The 20,157-nt window shown below is 35.7% G+C and overlaps 1 protein-coding gene across 6 annotated transcripts in view; it reads right to left on the bottom strand.

Moving 5' to 3' along the window:
• Window positions 1-20,157, bottom strand: part of LOC145894912 (uncharacterized) — a 425,937-nt gene that overhangs the window by 236,751 nt on the left and 169,029 nt on the right. For all 6 annotated transcript variants that reach the window (XM_082983587.1, XM_082983586.1, XM_082983589.1 and 3 more), the window contains exons 40-46: window positions 7,854-8,015; window positions 7,189-7,350; window positions 6,016-6,186; window positions 5,748-5,801; window positions 5,389-5,544; window positions 4,476-4,637; window positions 3,790-3,960 (exon numbers count right to left, since the gene is read on the bottom strand). In XM_082983587.1, coding sequence (XP_082839713.1) covers window positions 3,790-3,960; window positions 4,476-4,637; window positions 5,389-5,544; window positions 5,748-5,801; window positions 6,016-6,186; window positions 7,189-7,350; window positions 7,854-8,015 — 1,038 coding nt within the window. The remainder of the gene's footprint in view (window positions 1-3,789; window positions 3,961-4,475; window positions 4,638-5,388; window positions 5,545-5,747; window positions 5,802-6,015; window positions 6,187-7,188; window positions 7,351-7,853; window positions 8,016-20,157) is intronic.

Below are 20,157 nucleotides of genomic sequence, written 5' to 3' on the forward strand. Positions count from 1 at the left end.
ATGACTATCCACAAACCCTTGTCGCTGATTTTCGGACCGACGAAGGCTGTTCCAACGTTCGCAGCAAATCGTTGGCAAGATGGGCGATGCTACTCAACCAGTTCTCTTATGATATTGAGTACAGAAAAACTTCCGACATTCACAATACCGACGCTCGTGGTCGTCTTCCAGCTGGAAAGTATCGCACATTTAATGATGAGGAAACCGCCGTTTATACGGACACGGTATGTGCGATTACTACGTTGAGTCAAGTGAAGCCCGCAGACTAGGGATGTGCCAAGGCGAACCCGAACCCGAATAGATTCGCCGAATATTAGCACGGATTTCATATTCGTGCGAACCCGAATATTGCGCAAGATTTGTATGCGAATATTTATTGAAGCATATTATGGTTCTGTGATACAACCACCAAACTTTTTGTCTTTTTCGCATGACCAATAACGGTAGCACACCGCTTATACCGCCACGAGAACGGGTGTAGTCGTTTTTGCTATTGGTTTATCACCACGATTGAACAAAACGTGACGAAAATACCGTTGCGATTTTAGCAAAATCCCGGTGGTCTAACGTCGGAAGTTGTATTGTTCAACATTATATTTGCTCAATCATGACATAACGGCTTTATTACGTTGTGTCAATCAAAGTATCGTTTTTCCTAAACGCTAGCGGTAAAGGCCACTGTTCGTCTGAGGCATAGTATAGACTCGGTTGTTGCTTTCCAAAAGTGTAATAAACTTTGCAGAAATCAACTGTACGCAATTTATTTGTCGTATGATATCAAAACAATAGTTGGTTAAGCAACATACTTGCGCACGTGATGCAAAAGATCAACTACTATTGACGTCACACTTACATGCGAATATATTCGGGTTCGCACGAATAATGTTTCTAATTCTTCGGATTCGCACGAACCCGAATCTTTGTCCATTTGGCACATCCCTACCGCAGACGTGACAGCTAATATGAAAGAAACGGCCAAAGACCGGATTCTGTCCGAGGTCATGAGGTAAACTTAAGAAGGTTGGCAAAATTAACACTTCGACAAGGGAAGTTCGCTCAGTCCTTACAGTCAGATTACAGATTCCCTTAGCATCAGTCATGGTTGGTTAATGTACGGCTGCAGAGTTGTGATACCTGCAAAACTTCAACCTGAAGTTCTCAAGTTGTTGCATCAAAGTCACTTGGGAATGCAAAAGATGAAGCGATTGGTAAGAACAGCTGATACAGGGTCAAATATTAACAAAGACATCATGGATACGTGTCGCAAATGCCACAACCGTGCCGAGCATCAAAAAGCTTCACCGAAAGCTTCATTGTATCCTTGGGTTTTACCTGAAAAACCTTGGTGTCGACCACATGAGGGCCATGCCAATGACTTTATGGGTCACAATGGACGCGGAATGGGAATGGTTATTCGACTAGACAACTTCTCAACAATCGGAAAATGAGTACAAAGATTGACGCGCTTATACCTTCACCCCTCATATTACTCAGGATAAATTGTCGAGAGAAACTTCAGGTGCTAAATCGACAAAACGTCGCAGTGCACCGACTGCGTACAAAGTAGGGAAGCCATGCTACGCATTGCACTACGGCTCAAAACATGACCGTGCACCACGTTGGGTTCCAGCTGTAACCCGATCTGTTGCAGTGAAAGTGCTGCCACGCGGGCAAGTGTCCCGCCGCCACATTGAGCAACTGCGCCATGTGCTGTTGCTTGTGCTAATTTGAGCTTAATATGGACAGTTTTAATGAAGCATTTAAATTAAACAATCATTATCGTAAACAGGTTCAAACTTTATGCATCAAGTGCAATCACTTGACTGTATTAAATATTTCCTAAAATTGTTGTCTAAATATAGTTGAAAAATTAAGTCCACTTTAAATTTGGTATGGCGAACAAATCCAGAACATCCAAGTGAGTCATGATCCTAAAAAGTTTGGAAACCACTGGTCTAACATACAACTTACTGGTTTCTTAAGTTGTGATATGGAATTTGCAATCTTACAGATTCCACCACTTGTCATCACACAATCCCACAGAGACAGATTCTCAATCCACTGAATACATGAAGCAATAGCAGATGCACTTTCATCATCAACTGTGTTCCCATCAAGATTCAACGACTTCATCTGAAATTATTTCATATACAAATTAGTTACAAGCATACAACTAGTGATTTTTCCTGTGAATATTTTATCATAACTTCAAATATATCCAGGTTTCACATTAATACTGTTGTTAGTTTAAATTACTAAAAGTTGTCTTAATTTCCTGCCCCCCCATCTATCCTTCATGTAAAACCAATTCCTTGATTCAACTACAAACTGGGGGATATGCCAAAACGAACACAAACCCGAAGATTCTGCAAATGGCAGCTTAATTTTAATATTTGTGTGAAGCTGAATAATAAGTGATATTCCAGGGCAAATATTTATTAGTGCGTATAATGATAGTTTTGTAATATAGCGTATTATAAAATTATATAATGCTATAACTTAATACCAATCATTTAACGCCATTTTATAATTATGGTGGCCGCAAAAAATTATAATGTGGCTGATTTGTGGAAGTTTATTAAACTCCCTAAATAAAAAGCCAAGGCTAAAGCTAAAGGTGCTGCTTATCATAATGCTGGTAAAGGTTTTGAACTCATACAGCATTATGATGAACAGCATTCTAGCTTTGGCTTTTTTATTTAGAATACTTAACTACAGATACTTTGCACCCAATTATCAAACTGTGTTTGCAGAATTCTGATGTCTGTAATTAGTCGTAGCCTGAGCAACATACTTGCAAGCATGATACAGGCCAAGCTAATGGTGACGTCACACTTTACACACGAATATATTCATTTTGTGCAAATAATGTGTCGCATTATTTAACGTAAAAATATTTTTATTTTGATGGCAAAGTTTTCAAGCAAATGAACAATAAACATGATACATAAAATAGCACCAATAAAACCATAAGGGTTATCATGTAAAGCGTCCATGTATTGCCACGAAACTTGAATCTTTGTCAATTTGGGACATCCCTACCACATGCAACTGCAATGTGACAGGAAAAATCTCATGTGTGACTTCAAGATAATTATCGGTCACTACATTTCCAATATATAACACTTTGCTAAGGTTAAGGCATATTGACAAATGCTCAGTTTTGACCAATTCAGCAAATATACCTTCTGTTTTATTGCTTCAGCCACTTCTCGTATCCCATCCCCACTAACTCTGTCCATAGTAAGTTCAAGGGTTGGAGGAAATAAATGTAAAACACACGACAAAGCAAAAGCTTCTTCATCACCATCCACTGTAAGCTGGTTTGGAATGGAATTAATCTGAGAATAACATGTCGGTTTACACAAAGTTGTTTAACCACTAAATAAGGATACTTCGAAAAAAATTGTTTTTTTGTCAACACAAATACTGGATAAAGTGTCATATGTTAATTTGATTTATACATATGAAGTAACCTAAGGAAAATCCTGACTTACAGACAAGTTTGTTATAACACTGCTTACAAACCTCAAATACTGAATCAACAAATTTGGTTGTTATGTCCTCTTTCTTCACTGAAGTCTGAAAAAACAAATTAATCGTCGTCATTCAGTAAATATTGACAAATAACAGCAGGGCTGACATAGAATGTTATGTAAAACAGAAAAACTATCAAGCTTTTGAAAAATGTTTTATGTAGTTCTTTGTAAATGCATCTACAATAGTAGCATTCCCTCATTTACTAAAAGTGTTTTTATTTTTTCTTGGCAAAATGATAAGCCTGGTAACCTTTGAAATGCAAGAAATAAGATCACATTTTTCAATCACATGGATGCCATTCTCTGATATTTTAAACTTGGACGTGTAAAGCTTGTTAACATTTTTGTGGACAGCTTCATCCATGATCAATGGTAATTGAGATTTTGAAACCAGAGTTCCACTGATATCCAAAGATTCCATCTGTAATGATTGGAATATGTGGTTTTACACAAAAAAACATTTAAAAGCCAAACAATACTCTTGCTATTTTTAAAAAGGGCGATAAAAAAACTTTTAGGAATGCCTTTCAAAATTTAATTCTAGCAACCACTCATTCTCATGCACAAAATAATAATCACCCAAATTAATCAGTTTAGTAAACTACCATAACTTGAAAATTCATATAATTTAGTACAGAGGTTGGAAATTCACAACTTTGCATCCACATGTGGCTCCTTTAGATTTATTTCTAGTTTCATATGGCAACCTCATTCAAAACATTTTTTTGTGGAGTATTTGTACATCCAAAAGTATGTTAACCACTTTAAACGTAGGTTTTGAATAACTGAAATTTAGTTTAGTACATAATCATGCTAACTTCAAACAGGCTTTAAACATTTGTAAGTTGTTGAATAATTAAATTATGGGATGTATGTAAAACATATCAGTATGGATGTTTAAATATTGGAGAACAACTGGTCTAACATGCAACTTACTGGTTTCTGAAGTTGTGATATGGAATTTGCAATCTTACAGATTCCACCACTTGTCATCTCACAATCCCCCAGAGACAGATTCTCAAACCACTGAATACATGAAGCAATAGCAGATGCACTTTCATCATCAACTGCGTTCCCATCAAGATTAAAGAATGTAATCTAAAATACAAATATGTTGATGTTCTAGTTCATGACAAAAGAATTTCTCAGTGACATCATCCCCGGCCAGCAATGGTGGAAGTAACACTGGATGCAATCAATCCTGACATGAAATAATTGGTAAATCAAACTGTGAATACAACTAATAATATTTTACACAACAGAGTGAAAGGTAAAAATATAATGTAATAGGAAAAGTTTCCTAATAAAATTAACTTGGTTTCTGATGCTGCCTGGCATATTATCAATACCAAATGCTCTTTTGGCAATAAAATTTGCAAATATTGACAATTTTGTTGTTGTACAACAACCTTTATCAGGATGTACTATCAATTTTAAGCCCTGACAAAAGTTGTTGCCAATAATAAGAATGTCATTATTCAAATGTTTACTGCCAAAAAAACAATATATCCTGACAATTCTAATCTAATTCAAAATGCCAAAAATGTAGTTGTCAAAGTCTGACCTTGAACTCCCATTTACTGCAGCAAACATGGTGACTAGTATATATAAATAAATGTATCCAAATTTTGTTCACCTTCAAAGTCTATTCCATTACATTACCTCACTATGGTGTATCACCAGTTATAACAATTATCACTTGAGCTGACAGAAAATAAGGTTTAAAATTATTGAAATTTACTTTACAAATTAAGCAGGCAATACCCAATTAAAAAAGTAAATAATAATTTGAACCGACTTGCTAACTTCTCTTTAATTTGTGCATTCATTAAAAATTCAGCAAATATACCTTCTGTTTTATTGCTTCAGCCACTTCTTGTATTAAATCTCCACTAACTTCGTTCATAGTAAGTTCAAGGGTTGGAGGAAATAAATGTAAAACACATGACAAAGCAAAAGCTTGTTCATCACCTCTCACTGTAAGCTTGTTTGGAATGGAATCAATCTGGTAAAAAAATCTCAGTTTACACAAAGTTGTTCAACCACTAAATATGGATATTTACAAAAAAAATGTTCTTCTCAAGCATTTGTCAACACAAATGACTGGATAAAGTGTCATATGTTAATTAGACTTAAACATATGCAAACAAAGTAACCTAAGAAAAATCCTGACTTACAGACAAGTTTATTATAACAATGCTTACAAACCTCAAACACTGAATCAATAAATTTGGTTGTTATTTCCTCTTTCTTTACTGAAGTCTGAAAAAAAACAAATCATTCGCTGTCAAACACTACATATTAACAAATAACAGCAGGGCTGATGTAGAATGTAATATAAAACAAAACAAAATTAAAAAGGTTTTAAAAAATGTTTTATGTAGTTCTTTGCAAATGCAACTACAATAGTAATATTCACTTATTCACTAAATGTATTTTTAATTTTTTTCTTGGCAAAATATTAAATGCTGGTAACCTTTGAAATGCAAGAAATAAGATCACATTTTCCAATCACACAGATGCCCTCCTCTGATATTTGAAACTTTGATGTGTAAAGCTTGTTAACATTTTTGTGGACAGCTTCATCCATGATCAATGGTGATTGAAATTTTGAAACCAGAGTTCCACTGATATCCAAAGATTCCATCTGTAATGATTAGAATATGTGGTTTTACACGAGCAACATTTGAAAGCCAAAAACATATTTTGCTATCTTTAAAAAAGGACGATAAAAAAACTTTTAGAAACACTTTTCAAAATTAATTCCAGCAACCCATTGTTCCCATGCAAACAACAACAACTGAATTTAATCAGTTAATATGTTAAAATTAGGATAAAAATTCATATAGTACACTATTCTAGAACATTCTAAAATAGTTAAATCGAATCCAGAATACCGAATCCTATTCTGTTTTTGTTTTAGCTTGTGCACTGAAGCACAAAAAAACACTTTTTTTACATGACTCCAACAACAAAACACAATCAAAGAATAAATTTATTGCACTGTAATATGGCTCTCTATGTGCTTGCCTGCCAAGCGACAACGTAATTTTGTGGCTGTCAAACCTGCATGTCACAACCGTAGCATCTTATTTACTTGATTGTAAGCCACGGCTTATAAAGTTGTTTAAGCAACCATTTGTGATGCTTACAATCAAGGGCGACTTGTATTACTCAATGTCAAGCAAATAATTTGTCTGCGGCTCTGAGTTTCAATGAAATTAACCTTTAACTCGCTCTGGCTTACCAGTACGTTTTTATCAAACATATTTATCAGTGTACCTGACAAAGAAGGCTTATATTAATTTTTTAAATATGGAAAGTTACCGTACATAGAAGAGAAATAACGAAACCTATTATTCGGTTTGAACACAATTTGGATTCAGATAGTTTAAGATTCGAATCCTATGGATTCGCTATTCTGAATTACCCATCCCTACCTGAATATTTTAGTGTGGCTCCCTATCTCAGTATACCAAAAAAATATGCCTAACCAATTTAAACTTAGATTTTTGAGATCCGAAATCAAGTTTAGCACAAAATCAATGCTTACTGGATTTAAAAATCCTAAAGTTGATGACTTCATTGCAGTCATGCGAACAGATGTTGAAACATACATATAGAACCACTGGTCTAACAAACAACTTACTGGTTTCTCAAGTTGTGATATGGAATTTGCAATCTTACAGATTCCATTACTTGTCATCCGGCAATATGGCAGAGACAGATTCTCAATCCATTGAATACATGAAGCAATCGCCGATGCACTTTCATCATCAACTGTGTTCCCATCAAGTCTCAAATACGTCATCTGAAATAAAAACATGTTTACAAGCCGAATCTCATCCCGCAAAAAAAAAATTAAACATCCCGACTGGCAAAGATTTAAAAACTGTTATAAAACGTCACCCAACAGAGTGAAAGCTAAAAGTATAATGTAACTAGCAATGTTGCATAATGAAACTAAATTAGTTGCCGATGCTGCCATGTATGTTATTGATACCAAATGATCTTTTGGAAAAAAATTGTACCTTTATCAGCAAGTACTACTTTAGGGCTTGTTGATAGTTGTCTAACAACCACAATAACAATAGTTTAATAAATATTACCAGTACTGGCATAAGAGCCTACAGTATAGAGTTTACAATAAAAGTTACATCACAAAGCAGTACTGTGTGTGTAAATTACACTTGGGACACATTGTTACACACAACTTTAGAGTAACTTGCATTCCATGTTTGTAAAACATTGCTGTTTGCTACAGTTTTCTGAAGTCACCGACGATCACCAATTTTGTGTATGCATACAACTTACTGGTTTCTGAAGTTGTGATATGGAATTTGCAATCTTACAGATTCCACCACTTGTCATCTTACAACCCACTAGAGACAGATCCTCAATCCACCGAATACATGAAGCAATAGCAGATGCACTTTTATCATCAACTGTGTTTCCGTCAAGTTTCAATGATGCCATCTGAAAAGGGAAATTAAAAAATATTATTGCCTTGTAAGATGACCCTATGTAGCTTCACAAGTATTCGGTTTTTGAACATTTTATTCACAGCATGGGAGTGTACCATGTGCCATGGCCAAATTTTGATAATTATACCTGGTAATGTCTTAGACACATTTTTTCATATTTACTGAAAAAAAATGAATATTACTTGTGTGGGGAAATATATTTTTATCCAGAACAGTTGTTGCTACTTTCATATGACCATATAAATTAGCTAACATGAACAGCTAAAATTTTGGTCACAAAACTCAAAAACAACTTACTGGTTTGTGAAGTTGTGATATGGAATATACAATCTTAAAGAAATCATCACTTGTCATCTCACAATCCCCCAGTGACAGACTCTCAATCCATTGAATACATGAAGCAATAGCAGATGCACTTTCACCATCAACTGTGCGAAGTTCCAGCTCAGTCAACTGAAACGAATATTCACATATATCTTAGTGGTAAACATGGTGCTGTAAAGCAAATTTATGTCTCATTGACAATTCCAAAAAAATTATTTTTAGTTCTTACAATAACAAAAAACTCTTAATATGATATATTGTCATACCTGTATACGTTGACATAACTGATTCAACAAAACTTTCAAACTTCCATGATAAAAATGACAAGACCTTAAAATGTTTATGTTGTATGATTTTGGAGATTTGTTTAAAACACCAACAATGCTATGAACATCAGTTAGAAGTAATTTTCCTTCTAGACTAAATGTTACTGGCAACAAATTTAGAGTGTCTTCATCGAATTCTTTGTTGTCAGCTTCATGTAACCATGAGAAAATTCGCACAAGCATTTCTTCCTCAAATTCTTCTTTTTGTAGTTCATCGCGACAGAACACCTTAAGTAGATTTTTTTTCTCAGCAACTTCTTTGTACTTTATGTTTCTGAAACAAACGTTTGCAGCTTCATTAGCCTCATCATTACAAAGTCCAAAAACAAACTTTGCAACAACTTCCCATCTGTTTGTTTTTAGTTGGGGAAGTAATTTAGAAAACTCTTCAACACTCAAAAAAAAGACAAGGTAACAAGCAGTGAAATATTCCTGCCAAATCAAATGTGAAAAGTAGCTCTTAATATGAGAATCCATAAACGCCATGTTCCAATTTTCTGTAGTCACGAATGTTGTAAGAAGCCCCCTTAATGTCTCTGGCTCAATGCCTACTTCTTTTAGGTCATCCTGAGTAAAAACAAGTTTGCTATTTTTAAAACCATTCCATGCCAATCTAGCTATTTTGTTCAAATATTCTTCTTTTTTCCTTTTTTTTCCCCTGATAAAGTCCTGCCTAAAATAGTATTGGAATCCATTTGCAAAAACATGAGTAAGAGAGTGAAATCGGCCATCACGATCCTCTTTAAGACTTTTCCAGATGACAAAGGCAATAAAAATGCATTTTGCTGGGACATAGCAAGAAAATGAGAAGTTGGGATTGTCTTTTATGACATTCCACACTTCAGCACCCCTATCTCTACAAATCTGGTTGCAAAGTTTTTCTTGGGATTTTTCGTTAAGGCCCATAACTTCAGCAACAAACAATGGTCGATGTTTTGCATCAATTGAGAAAAAGTGCTTCTGTCTTGAAGTGAAAACTTTCTTTGCATCTTTGAGCAATTTACCCATCATAAGAGCATAGATATAAAGTAATGGTTTATTCTCTTTTGTGGGATCGAATGCTTTGAATTCTAAATCCCAATCTGCTGCAGCCTCATCTAAGCCATCCATTGTAATAAATACATTTTCTGATATTAGCATTTTGAGAAAACAAGCTTCACTGTTTTTCTTTATTGGTGAATCTGTGTAGGAATCCAAAAATAAGGAGTTTTTCAACAAAAAATCAACAAATGTTGTGGGAGTATCAAAGTCAATGTTTTTCACTGAGATGTAAAAACAATATTGAGTTTCTTTAACATTCTCTATTGCACCATCCATTGCTTTTTCAGTTATTACTTTGGATAGTGTCGTTTTCCCAATCCCTGGTTGTCCAATTAATGCTAATGTGTTTGCAAATTGAGGCTGTTTTCTATCTTTTGCTGCAATTTCTGCTCTAGCAAATAATTCTTCAACTGATACTTTACTGTCCTGTTTCAAGTCTATTGTCTCATAATCTTGTCTCCTGTTGTAATGTCCATCTTCATCACTGTAATAACCACCCTCATAGTAGAACTCTGTAGATCTGGCAGGGTTCACTGCTTTTATTGGTTTATCTGCTATGTCCAGTTCACAAACTTCAGTATGCTGCCCAGTCAACACTTGAAAACTTTTGTTGCTGCATTGGTCTTTAGCACTTTTGTGCAGCAAATCTTGAATCAGCTTGAAGTCATCTAAAATAAAATTGTGACATAGGATTTCCACATGCTACAAGTCCACGATATGATAAATACAAACATGGATTAACACACAAAATATTATTTCCAGGATATTTTGTAAGAATATTCATCAATTAATTTATAAATAAGTAAGGAAATGAACAAAACCTTACAATAAATCTTTTGACAGTTATTAACTTTTCTCAGCACATTAACAACTACTTATGACAACAAAATCTTGCCATTTAGAATACTACTTACTCTCGCTGAGTTCATCTAGTTTGTTGTCATTTGAAGTGTTTCCAAAAATGTCTGTAATATTTAAAAAAATCTTTATAAACACCAAAACAGATTTCATCACTTACATATATCACGCCCAGCTGTTTGAAATGTGGGGTTTCCTTTGAAATTACTTTTGGATATTTCTGTGAACAAAGACATTAGTCAAACTTTTAAATGAGGACAAAATGTTTATTAATTACCTGTTTTGTTGGAAGAAAGTTCTGAGCTTCCATGTGTCTATAAATGTAATTTTACTTTTCAATTATGAAAGTAACCCTAAATTGATTCGCTAAATTTCAGCAGAATTTCACCATTGAATTCACTTTAAACTGATCAAAAATGTCTTATCCGACACCAGGAACAGTTACAATGAAAAATATTGTGGCAAATAATGCCACAAAAATGATGAATATACCTATTTTATGTAGTAGTCTAGACATACCTGACGGCTCACTTGGTTCTGGCACAAATTCGAACTGTTACCATCATCATATTGGTCCATTGTAGTTGCTGTTGGTGCAAAAAAAATTTCAATTTTACCTTGTTTTCTTTAACATGTAATAAAAATTATTTTTTTGCAAAACGCAGTTCTTGTTCTTTCATCAAATATTCCAATCAACCTTACACAGGCAAAATCTTTTCACATTAAAAAATAGAACTGTATATGTATCAACTTTAAACATGATGTGATACAGTTACTATGAGAACTCTTTACCATGAGGGTTTTGGGTTTGGTTGCCCACGGTTTGAAGATTGTGACTCAATGGTGCTCTAGTATTTGGTGCAACTTTTCTCTGACTCACATCATCATTTTCTGAACAAGTTTGTTGAGTTTGTTGTGTAAAGTTTTGCCTGTAAGTAGTGTTTTATGTAAAACAATGAAAGCACAATGAAGATGTGTTTCTACAAACGTTGGGTGGGTGGGTGCAAGCTGTGAAGACATTTGCTGGTTACGAGCGATCATTTGCGGTTCAATTCCTTGTTCATAGTTACGCAAAGCTGGTTGTGCACTTCGAACAGGAATCATTGCCCTTGGGTGCAGGATACCTTGATGGGAATTCCCCCATGCTGGTGGATGCCATCCTCCACCATAATGTTGGTAAGGTGAATATCCTGTGGGATTGGGGTAAGGTTGTGGTACATTGGTCGCCTGTGGGATTCCTTGACCTGGTTGTGTTGACTGAGGATTGTTTGTTTGTCCAACATCATGAGGTAAGGAATCCTAAAACAATAGAAAAACAAAGAGTATTTTGTTTTTATCAGTCAACATTAAATTGTTGAAATACAATTGGACTATGTTGCGTTATCGTGATGTTATTTAAATGCATGAAAAGTAATTTTAAAAAGTAACCTTGTCAATAACTGTTTTAATGCCATTGGCTTATGACCTCCAGATAATAGCTAACAACCCCAACACCCATGGTGGTGACAACAACTCATAGTCATACGATAAAAACCACCTTTATCAAAGAAAGTAACTTTGTACAAGAGTTTACCTGGTTGGGTTGCTGGGGTATTTGTGGGTGTGGAAAGTATTGGGTTTGGTTAAAAGCTGGTACATTGGTCGTCAGTGAAATTCTTTCACCTGGCTGTGTTGACTGGGGATTATAAGGTTGTTCAGGATGGGAATTCCCCCATGCTGGTGGATGCCATCCACGATAATGTTGGTGAGGTGTATATCCTGTGGGATTAGGGTAAGGTTGTGGGGGTTGAGGAGTGTATTGAGTGTATTGAGTGTGGGGATGCCACAATTGTGATGGATGGCTTTGAGGTATTGCATGAAGTTGAGATACTGATGGTGCAATAAGATGATGAGAGGTTACATACTGGTTGGGTTGCCAAACAGTGGATTGCTGGGGTATTTGTCGGTGTGGAAAGTATTGAGTTTGGTTGAAGGCTGGTACATTGGTCACCTGTGAGATTCCTTGACCTGGTTGTGTTGACTGAGGATTGTTTGTTTGTCCAACATCATGAGGTAAGGAGTACTAAAATGATAGAAAAACTAACATTTTTATGTTTTGATATGTGATGTGCTGCACCAGATCTGGGTGATTAAACCCTAGTCAGATATAAACTTGTTAACTGTGTTCGGACCCGGTCAGGTAATGCACTTGCATATACCCGATAACTGTAAAAGCATTTACGACACACAAAACAAAGTTATTCCTTTTAGGGTCCTCTTGCACAAAACAATACTTGCATGATGGTATTGCTAGGTTGTTTGTTGGTAATTCTAACCTTTATAGCTTTACCAAAGTGTTGCGTCTCAACAAGATAATCAATTACAATTTTACTATTAAACTAATTTCAAATGCATTAAAAAAAGTCATAATCAACACCTGGTACAGGGTATTAAGTGACTTGGTTGTAACACAACGTAGGCAGTAGGTTCGGTTACAATCTAAAATACAATGTGGCAATGAATGCCTCATTACTGCATATTTAATTTTACCAAAAGCCACTTCAAAAACATGTTTAAATGTAAATGTTTTCAGCACTTTGGGCCAGTCTGTTTTTTCTCAGTAGTTTAAGTGATTTTAAAAAATTTTATTGGCAATTTCATTTTGATTTTATGAAGTGATCTAGACATACCTGACTTGATTGATTCTGGTACATATTTGAACTTTTACCATCACAAGTCTGATCCATTTTACTTGTTATTGATGCCAAATTAAAAAAGAGTTTATCAAATCAAGTGCCACTTTTTTCTTTCATGTGTAATAAATAAAAACTAGTTTTCTGCAAAACATGCTTGTTTTTCTCATAAACAATGAACATTCTAATTAACAGAATACACAGACAAAAATTATTTTACATTTCAATAAATGGCACAATATATCAATATTTAAAAACAGGTTGAAAAAGTGCAAAAAAACAAACTACAGCAACTTGAAACCAGTAACAAGACTTTATTATACACTAGTCAAATATAAAACTAAGTTAGTTCAAAAATTTGGCCAACAACAAACTATCACCCAAAATCTGCTTGGCTATTCCACAGATTGGAAAAAATGGATAAATCCCTCGCTCAACTTTACTAAAATTTACCGATAATCCGCACTATAAAAATTAGCTAATGCATTACCATGCAAAAAACGTGTCGATCGTCCGCCCAATTAACGATCACCGAAAAAAGACCTTCGCACAAAAAACAAACTTTCCAATTTGGGCTTTTCCTTCTAAACTTTATTTGGTAACTTGATGAAAGGTGATAGTTTACCAACAATATATTAACATCAAGTACAATTACCGTCTTTCTTTTAACCACATCCACAAATTTTAAGCACAATTAAAAATTTATTGTGGTGTTAAACTTGAAATAGGCCTACTATCTAAGGGTGTTTCTAAAATGTACAATGTCGCTAATGGCGCTAATGGAGAGTACGTATTCCTATATTTTCTACGAATAAACTTCTTCAGTGATCTTTCTTTATATACAGAGTAGTAAAAGAAACAAAAAGAAAAATTAACACAAATAGAAGAAGGCTAAGAAAAAAATAAACGTTTAAGATCATGCTGGTTTTCAACTTACCGTATTTTACGGACCATAAGGCGCAACTTAAATCCTTTTTTTTCCTCATAAATTGATCGTGCGCCTAATGTATGGATCAAGTAGTGCTTTATTGCCTACACTCAAAACCAGTACCGATACTATTATAAATAAACCACCGTCTTACACAATAAACTACGGTAAAAGCAACTAGCAACTGTGATATTCATACTATTGTGACTTGCTTACATTTATTACGTAACAAGTTTTTGTTTAATGAGCTTTATGCGGTAACCCATACTCCTTAAAATACGTTGCGTTCTATAGCCCGGTGCGCCTTATGTATGAACAAAAAACTAATCAAAGCAATTTATTGACAGTGCGCCTTATAATCGGGTGCGCTTTATGGTCCGTAAAATACGGTATGTTCAAAATTCAACACTGCTTGTGCACCTGTTTTAACTCTTCAGAAACAGGAACTTATTTAAAGGTTCAACAACAGTAAAATGCAGATTTAAAGTTTGAAACAGGAACCAAAAATGAAACAATCCCAGGTGAATCCGCAGGTATGTTTATCCCACGTTTACGTATAGAGGGCGCTATTCCTATCTGTCTTGATGTATATTGACAACGGTTCATGATAAACTGCGTAACAGGTGAACAACGTAGCCCCGAAATGTAGTTCGATCGTTTTAGCTGAAGTCAGAGAGGAAAGTATTTAACCAAAACAAGACTAAACTCAAGATCCTTTAAAGTTCTTTCGATCTAAAAACTTATGACATTAAGATATGGGAGACGAAATAATGTGAAGAATGTCGTTACAAATTAAAGATGTAACGTGTTCACAACTAACCTTCATTAGGGTCTTTTCGTTTTTTTAATTGTATTTGCACGGGTGTACAATTTTGATGGCGACCAAGATAGCATGCAGTCTTATTTATCCCCAATACAGATTTCATTCAATCATGTTTTGCCCAAACACAAAATTTAAAACATTCATCAAAGTGGACGCTAAAATACCCGGGAATATTTTCTTGTGCCCTAATCTACTGATGACAGTTGGTCGGGGAATCATAATATATTTTCACTCACAGATCAATATTTTACTACAAAGGTTGGGTCATAGCTTTTCACGTCACTTAATGCACTTGTTACGCAATAATGCTCTATAGTTTTAAAAGTATCATCTTCGTTTTGCTTAGATTTACGTATTTGACTGTTCTTTATCTTGTCTTTCTGGTCTGCTGTACAGGTATTTGTTGTAAGTAGTCAAGAGGCAGCAATACAGCAGTGGATTAATATTTGTAGACTATCATAATCATCCCCGCGCCATGCCTTAAAGCCATCGCCTACGGGGACGATGTCACGCATGCGGTGACCGCTTGCGACCTCCTTATTTTATCTCTGAACCTCGTTAAACAATTATCGGCAGTTTCTGGTCTAACTTTAAATCCCATCCCAGGCGATTTGCCATCATTAAACCCCCTTGTAACTTAACCCAACATAATATAACTTGGAACCGAGAGGCCATAAACCCTTTAAATATCCCAATCGGACATCCCGACTCAATCACCGCGGCATGGCGCAAATCCATATCTTCTCTACGTTCTCACGCCTCCACCCCTTTCTCACCTACAATTCGAAAAGCACTCGAACCAAAACTCTACTCCTACCCCAAATATCTTATTTAGGTAAAACGTACCCCCTCCCTCAGCGGCAGCGAGAAGCGGTCGACGGCATTGTGGCAGGTTTTGTTGCAGGCCACCAAAATCCCACCCTACCGTGAAAACCATGGCGGCGTCGTTTGGCCATGGTGGTTACCGCGTTGCCAACCTACCCCTCTATGCTGACCTATTTTATCTCTTTACTGTCAAAAATTATTACACGCACATATTACTAGACACACCCACAACCCACAAAAAGAATAACAGAGCCCAACTTAGTTTTATTCCTTTTACTAATTCAATTATTCATCTCCCTTTTGTAGAGTATTATATATTATATTGTAGTGCGTACCTTTATTGCGATTTCCCCTCTGTATTTGTAAAGTGTTTTTTTATATTTTGATAATTTTGTCAACTATCCTTTATTTGCGCTTGTGTTTCTTTATTACTCTCGCCTGGCATCTCTTCAGTGCCCTAATACACAATAAACATTTCACCCCCTATCCTTGGTGATACTGTTGTAATAAATAACCTCAGGAAGGGGTAATGTTTCATGCAAAGGCACGATTGACAGGATTGCCCCACTGTACAGGTCCTTCGGAACTGATAAGGTTTTTATGTTAAACAAAACCATTGGAACTTCAGCACTTTCCGTTGGAGGTTACTCGCAAAATATTTCACGGCTTGTGGTAACGTTTTATTACACCTATATTATGTATTAGAACTCTACACGCCTTCACGCTACAAGTAAACCCAACACACCTACTGTGGAGTTGATTTTGCAACGAATTTATCACCAATATTAATTAGTGCAAAAATGTCATATTGTTATGTTCCTGGAGCCGATCTGAACCGAACCAAGTGTGATGAGTAAACTATATCGCTGCTGGTGACGTTGACAAAATTATGATCATGCAGAAACAAGCTTGTTTCTGTCTTTGAACAGAGGAACATTATGTCAAAATATTGTAGACCCGGACTCTGCTGCACCACCTTGTGGCTGAATATTTTTTGGCACCATGTCCACTAGCGAGATTTGTTGAAAAATGAATTCCTGCCACGCAAAATCGTTTTTTTTTTAATTTTACTTGTTGTCATTTTTGAGAGGAAAACTTCTTGCAAGTTTAGGAGGGAGTTGATCTCCACGAAATAATTCCAATCGATCCAACATATTTACTTGAATTAGATAAAAGGGATGGATAGGAAGGAGTAGGCGGGTTATCTCTAACACAACGTCAACTTCCATTTACACAATGCAAAGCAACTGGTAAAACGAATTAACTCTTATATCTGGCGTTACTGCTAACATACATGAAAGAATTCTTAAGCCGAAATTCTTTTTTTCACGCCAAAAGGCGATCGACAGCGAAACAGTCATGGAGCGAAACGATAAGATATCGCAAACAACAAACTATGCAGTATTTTGTGATGTCATCAACCAAATTGATTACTAAACAATGTTTTTGTGCACAATTTTTCTCCAAACCAATTCTCCTAAAACCCGTTCCAATCAAAGCACGTAACTGTCAAATATTCTTCACATAATCTTCACAAACAAGTAGAATTCCTCAACAAAACGCACAAAACATCAACCAAACATTTATACAAAGCAACTGCAAAACTACAATCTGTCCTAGAGTGGAAAACAACGCACACAAAGTTGCCTCTCCACGCTGGAAGCGGGAACCTTGATTGGTGTTGGAAACACAACACACTGACGTCATCAAAGTTACCTGTTCCCTCACACGGCGTGACAAAAGTGAATATGGATCACATGGCGTAACAATAGTGAAAAGTGGATGATTTCATGCTGAGTGGAGCGATGTGAATTGCACAAGTTGTCCGCATCTGGACGAGTTGCTTCATGTCACAGATTTTTATACTTGGAGTAATAAGAAACATGTGTTTCTATCTAATATGTACTATGTTGTCGGTTTACATAAATTGGCCGCAGATAATGCATTTTCTATCATGTGCAACCAAATATTATTCCTCAACCAAACGCATTAAACCAGCATAGCAAGGAATTCTTGAAGCTTAATTGCAACGAAAACTCGAATTGGTGACGAAATTTAAACAGAAATATTCAACATCGAAACTATTTGAAACTGACAGATCAGTTTTGTTTCAGTAACAGTCGATAAAGCGACATTTAGCGGCAGAATATATTTCCATAAACTTACACTAGACGCCGTGCTAAACAATACATCGGGTAAGAATAATGTTGGGTGACGTCATCCACGTTTATCAAGCAGAAAGCCAGGATAACCGGGTTTCGAATATCGCTGTGGTAAAAAGAAAAATGTATTGGGTGACATCGGGCAAATCAACACTTAAACATTGAAAAACAAACCTAATGAATGTCGGTCGTATCCCGGTGCTAGCTGCACAATGTAACCCACCTTTCAATACAACTTAACAGATGTCTTTACAAATATCACTTCCCAAACGTAAGCACTTTGTATTTTAAAAAAAACAAGAATTACAACATATGTCGGGGATTCCCCATAAGTAATTGACAGCATCGGTTAAGCGCTGGGTGGCGACATCGAGCAGCAATGATTCCCAATAGCGATTCCACAAAAACCAACATTCAATGTTCAAATATTTACAACATAAACCTTCCACTTCCACCCGTTATAACTTCATCAAACCCATAGATAGACACAGATTTGTTTGAAGTAAATATAAAAAAAACTTGCGCCGATGAAACCGAACAGTAGTTGGTGGAACATCGGTTGTTCTCGTCATCAAACATTTTAGTTACGAACATAAAAAAATCTTCGTTCAAAAACCAACAAAGGGTTGCCAGAATTCACGACATAATGTATCAGAAAACAATGTAATGTGGAAATACTCGATAGTAATCAGTCAAAAATTAATATAAGTCGCACGTAAATGTTGAAAGTAATGTTTAGTGCGGAAGTAAAAGTATTGTCACAAAATCTGTCGTTCAAAATTGTTAGGAAGGCGGATAACTTTGTACGATAAACCTCTGTTGACGGATTTACACAAGAGAGAAGTAAAGACGAAACTCAAGAGCAGGAGACAAAAATATTCGTGTTTTAAAGACGTCCTTGATTGTAAGCAACACAAACAGTAAAACTTGGCGACAATTTCAACGAAACCAGATACATAGAGACGCATTTATAAGTTTGGCAAAGAAGTAAAAATGAGAGTTATGGAGACAAACGGTATTAATACGTACATTGTAAATACAAATAACACACAGAAGTTGGATTAAAGCACAGAAAAATATTAAGAATATTTACAAAGCATTTGGGAATGTTTCGTCTTCGTGACATGAAGTAGAAAGGTTTACCGGTGAGAAGTGACAGAAATCCCTGTTGATTCTGGCAGCAAACAGCCTAAAGTAATATATTGTTACTTGTCGTTCAACAGAGCTCAGCGCATTTCTATCTTAGCAAGATATCGACGAGAAACACTGAACTTTAGTGTGGAATGGTCAGAATATTACGATACCGATGATATAAGTTAATTGAATTTTGAATGAGTTTTGTCGCCTGGTTGTAAATCTCAGGCCTTTTTTTCTTGCATTTAAAAGCCACCCGATAACAGCAAGGTTTCATAATATTTATGTGGTATTTTGTGAAGTTCGATCATCAAAAGTTTCGTTACCAACTTTACTGACATGAAACGATAATCGTTAATTCCGCACTAACCTTGATACAAAGTTGCGGGAAATTATCAACGGTTACAGTTCAAGTAACTGCGTTGGAAAGTTTTATTTGTACTTGAGGTCAAAATAAACGCTGTTACTGAAATTGCTAGAATTTTGTAAACGCCAAATGCCGTACATGACTTTTGATAAATGTAAATTTGCAAGCACCCATATCTTACGTCGTATTGTTGGTGATAACAAAGTTGTACTGAAAGTACAACCGACCACTCAAAATGTCGCAAGCACATTAAATTTTCGGTAACTGAGTAAAAGTGTTAAAGCGCTTCTGTGGTACGACAAGTCAGTTAAGATTATTGAAATAAATCGTCGGACGTGAGCCTCAACCAAACAATGGTTTCACAAACATACATACGAGACTAACTCTGATGCACCACCTTGTGGTGCAACACTTGCGGGAAACACGTCAGTAGATAGAGCAAGAGGTTTTAGGGGTTTTTAAAGTCGATGGTTCACAACCGACAATGGAAATATTCAAACTTCACGTTTTATCGATGAAACGTCATTAAGAAAACTTCTTACCAGTTTAGGAGGGAGTTGATCTCCACAAAATAATTCCAATCGATCAATCATATTTACTTGCATTTGTTAAACCCAAATATAAGGGATGGATTGAAGTGGAGAGTAGGAGTTAGAGATTCACTTCTTACCAAA

Source organism: Ascidia mentula, chromosome 3 (genome assembly GCF_947561715.1).
Source record: "Ascidia mentula chromosome 3, kaAscMent1.1, whole genome shotgun sequence".
In the NCBI taxonomy this organism is placed as follows: Eukaryota; Metazoa; Chordata; class Ascidiacea; order Phlebobranchia; family Ascidiidae; genus Ascidia; species Ascidia mentula.